General features: G+C 51.0%; 1 protein-coding gene across 1 annotated transcript in view; it reads left to right on the top strand.

Annotated features, from left to right (window-relative positions):
- The window catches only part of DOCK1 (dedicator of cytokinesis 1), a gene marked incomplete at its 5' end in the record, with an annotated part of 274,984 nt that overhangs the window by 95,726 nt on the left and 174,627 nt on the right, over positions 1-4,631 (top strand). Inside the window, one exon of the mRNA XM_015572582.1 lies at positions 2,129-2,264. Coding sequence (XP_015428068.1) covers positions 2,129-2,264 — 136 coding nt within the window. The remainder of the gene's footprint in view (positions 1-2,128; positions 2,265-4,631) is intronic.

Here is a 4,631-nt window from a genome sequence, read left to right as displayed (position 1 = left end):
CCCTCCGCCCCCCGCCATCTCAGTGTGTGCGGTCCACGGGGCGCACACCTTCTCGGCTGATTAAAAACGAAGAAGACACTGAAGACTCTGTGTGTCCTTTTTCCTGCTTAGAAACTTGATTCATGTTTGGATGAAACAGGAGATCACAGGAGAACAAATCACACTTACTGTCCCTGGACCCTTCTGGTTCTTTTGTGCTCCCCACATGCACGCACCCCTAACGCCCAGCACCGTGGTCCCTGCCTCCCGTCGGCCCCGCACGGATCATCGTCCCGTCATCACCTCTAATGACTTTCACGGTGCGCCCCCTCGCCTGGCCGTCACGTATCCGAGTACCAACAACAGACACATCGATTGTGTGCTTCCTGCACACGCGAAAGGCTCCCACAGGGCCCTTTCCACATGGTATTCGTTCATCGTGACAGCAGTGGCGTGACGTAGAGCTATCACCAGCCGCATTTTGTGCTAAGCCAGTTGCTCGTGGCGCCCTCGTTGGTGAGCGGCACTGCTTCCAGGCCAACGCAGGCTTCGTGACCACAGAGGACAGGCCGCCAGGCTGCACTGACGGTGGTACACTGTGTCCAGTTTATTCTTTATTTTATTTTTTACAAATATTTTTTTATTGATTTTTAGAGAGGAAGGGAAGAGAGGGAGAGGGAGAGAGAGAGCGAGAGAGAGAGAAAATCAATGATGAGAGAGAATCATTGATCGGCTGCCTCCTGCATGCCCCCTACTGGGGATCAAGTACACAACCCAGGCATGTACTCTTGACCGAAATTGAACCTGGGACCCTTCAGTCCGCAAGTCGACGCTCTGTCCAATGAGCCCAAACTGACTAGGGCTGTTCAGTTTTTAATTATTGTGAAATATGCTAGGATACAATTTTTTATAGCTTAATTGTAGCATCTGCCCTTATTTACATCATTAGCACAAACAGAAGTGGAATTACTAGGTCTTGCATGCTCTTAAAAGATTTTTAATGGCTATTGGCCAGTTGCCCTCGGAAAGGTCATACTAAACCTGTATGTATTGGCATCTGTCTTTCTAAACTTTGCCAATACTTGGAATTATTACTGTATCAAGCTCTGACAACGTGATTGGTGAGGAAGGATCTCACAGTTTTAATTTGCCTTTCTTTGGTTACTAACAAGAACTCTTTTAACCCTCCTTCAGAAGTATTTTTGGCATCTGTAAAAGTAAGTTCTTAACACCCTTGCTACTGAGATGTGATGTATGTGCTATAAAGTTCACCCGTGTTAGTGCATTCAATTATACAGTTTCCAGTATGTTCGCGGAGTTGTGGGACCCTCACCATAATAGGATCTTAGGACAGTTTCATTGCCCAGTCAGACCCTGCTGCCCATTCCCAGTCATTCCCCGCTCCCACCAGCAACCGCTCAGCTGCTCTCTGCATGGATAGATGGGCCTTTCCTGGGCATTTCAGGCGCATGGGTTGTACACTGTGTGGCCCATTGTGAGTGTCTCCTTTCACTTAGCGTGATGTTTTCAAGGCACATCCACGTTGAGGGCCGTGTCAGAGTTTCATTCCTGCAATGGGGGAATTGTAGGGGTGCATTGTGTGCAGTGTGTGCACCCTCCCGCTGCTGCCTCCCCTCCCCCAGTGCCATGAGCCATGTTGCTGCGGTTCACGCGCACGGTTTTGTGTAGATAAACATTTTCCTTTCTCTTGGGCACATGCCGAGGAGTGGAAACGCTGGCTCGGAAGGTAACGTGTCAACATTTTGACAAACTGCCAACGTGTTTTCTGAAGTGGCTGCGCTGTCTTACATTCACTAGCGCGGTCCGAGGGTTCCAGTGTCTCCACGTCCCGGCCAGCACTCGCTATTGCCTGTCTTTTATACCAGTGGGCACCCACCTTTCAGACCTCACGGACCACCAGTGGTGCACGGACCCCCGGTTGGCGGCCGCTGTTTTGTGCTATAGCCATTTCAGTGGGTGTGAAATGAAACAGCGACATTTTAAAGTGTCATCTTTGGGACAAGATTTTGCCCCATATTGTGTAATGGGCATTAGCCAACATTCTGGTGGCATTTAATGACCCCTGAATGACCTTGCGTCTCCCTCCGCACTGTCTCGTTGACACTTTGGACCATTTCGCCGTTTTTCCCTAAACGCTTTTCTTTTTCATTCTCACAGCAAAATGTTTACTGATTTCATCCTCAACGTTCCCGTGGGCTTGCTGACCATCCAGAAGCTGTACTGCTTGATTGAGATCATCCACAGTGACCTCTTCACGCAGCACGGTGAGCGGAACCTGAAAACCATTAAACTGTCCCCCGAGTCGCGGTCCGTAGGCCTTCCCCGTTCTGGGTTCTCTCCTCCTTGCCGGGAGAAGTGGAGGCTGCTCCCAATTAAAACAGCTCCGTTACAAGACAGGAAGATGGAGCTCTTCCAAGGAGGGTGGTAATTGACATCTGGCCGAGGCCACAGATCGTGAGAAGGGAAGGCGGAGCCTCCCGGTTTGCCATTCAGGTGCGCGCAGAGCCCTCGGCAATCAGCGCCACTGTCGCCTTCAGGATGCCTGATTGTCTGGGAGGCAATCACTCGCTTCCGTGGAGAGGATTGCAAAGAGGCATCTCAGGTTTTCTTTAAATGCAGACCTAATGGTTCTGTCTGATCCTCAACTCTGCGTTCTCGGACGGGCTTTCTTCCAACCCCGCTCCAAGTCATAAGAATGTTAATGATTTCTCCACGCATTCGACCTGAGGAATACCTTACCTTTCCCCGCGTTATCTCCCTACCCCTTCCACTAATCATTTCCTTTCTTCTTGGACCGACTGAATTAATACGTTACCCTTGTCAGGCAGTTTTCTTGGAAGCGTAACACCTTTGCATAATCCCGTCACCTTCCTCATTTGTTGGAGGCAGGCGTGAAACCTATCCAGGGACGTTCTGGCTGAAAGACACAGCTTGATTCTGCTCTGTGTGGCCCAGACACGGGCTGCTGCCTGCATTTTCCTGCGTCGTCATGCGTGGATGAGGGGCTGGGGCGGCCCACGCCTGGGGCGCGGGTATGTGCTCGCGGAGGTCCTGGCTGGGCTGACCACCAGTGTGTGTGTGGCTTGGTCCTTTGTACCTTCTGGGTTCCTGGGCCCTCTGTGTGCCTGCTCTCTTTCCTCTTATTTCCTGATTTAACTTCACAAAATGCACTGGAGCCTACACTTAGAGCTAAGCTCGTGCTCAGAGGAAATGTGAAGACTTCCTCTGGGTGTTCTCCTGGAGGAAAAACCTCAAGGCAAGAAGAGGGCAGGCTTCTTTAAAAAAAAAAAAAAAGAGGAAGGGAGAGGGGGAGAGAGAGAGAGAGAAACATCAATGATGAGAGAGAAGCATTGATCAGCTGCCCCCTGCACACCCCCTACTGGGGATCGAGCCCACAACCCAGGTACGTGCCCTGACCAGGAATCAGCCGTGATCTCCTGGTTGATAGTTCGATGCTCAACCACTGAGCCACACCAGCCAGGCCTCACTCTAGTTCTTTAGCCCAGCGTCGCCAGCCGGGTCTGTGGACCGCTAGTGGTCTGTGAGGTCCAAAAGGTTGGCCACCGCTGCTTCAGTCCATGGAAACCTTGTCGGGAAAGTTGTTTATTTCTGGTGATGATGTCACCCAGGTGCCCAGTGGTGCGTTTTTCTTTCTCTTTCTCTTCCTATTTCTGTTCTCATTCTTGTTCTACAAGTCCTTTGTCACCGACCAACGCAAAGCCTGTTTCGGAAGTATGCCCCACGCAAATAAACATTTATAGCTTTTATTAAGCATTTATAGCTTTTTATGAAGCAATAGCTTTGCTTAATAAGGAGTTACCAGGATACATAATTCTGTAGGATACGTTGCATCTTTTTAAGTACCAAGTTGTATCTTTTTAACAGCAACTTGCACCCACCAACACAGTAAATGAGATTGTATGAAATGTGTGAATCCAAAGTATCCTGGGCCTCCACGCATTCGAGCTCTGGCCGGTCTTGCTTTCCCTGGAGATTGGGCAGCACATCGCAGCCACCCCCGCATTTCACCAGGGTGCCTTTTCCGGGTGTGGGGTGCTCCGAGTGAAAGGAAAACGGGGTGGGCCCGGGGCTGGTGCCCTGCTGGTGTGGGAGCTGACCTGGCATGTCCCCGCATCGGCTCTGGGCCGCAGGCAGGGCCTGCGCCTCGTTAGCATGCTGGGCACGGGGCCCTGAATGGGCGGTGATGGCTTCCGCGCCTCTCGCGATGTGACTTGACTCCCCGAGAGCCGGCTGGGAAGATTATGGCTTCACACGGAAATGACTCTCCGCAGTCTGGTGTGGACGGAGCAGGCTCTCCAGGCAGGACGCGGAGCCGGACCGCAGCGCGGCAGTGTGTGCGTGGGTGGCTTTGTTCCCAGGTGGTCATGCTGCTGCCCAGGGATGTGACAGAAGCTGTGAGAAGGACAGCTTGGATCCTGGAGAGGAGTGAGAAGTTTCTTTGCCATTAAATTAAAATAAACACTAGGAGGCCAAGGTCTAGGATTTGTGATCACAACATGTTTTGCATTAATAGTATAGAAATTGGAATAGAAGGAATCATCTGAGGTTGCTGTATCTTAGAAATTAGTCAAGAGCATTGGACTTGCAAGAAGCACTTGCCCACCATGTGC

Source organism: Myotis davidii, unplaced genomic scaffold, assembly GCF_000327345.1.
Source record: "Myotis davidii unplaced genomic scaffold, ASM32734v1 scaffold72, whole genome shotgun sequence".
NCBI classification, from domain to species: Eukaryota; Metazoa; Chordata; class Mammalia; order Chiroptera; family Vespertilionidae; genus Myotis; species Myotis davidii.
The sequence above is the reverse complement of the archived record's forward strand: the minus strand, read 5'-3'. Positions and strand labels throughout refer to the sequence as shown.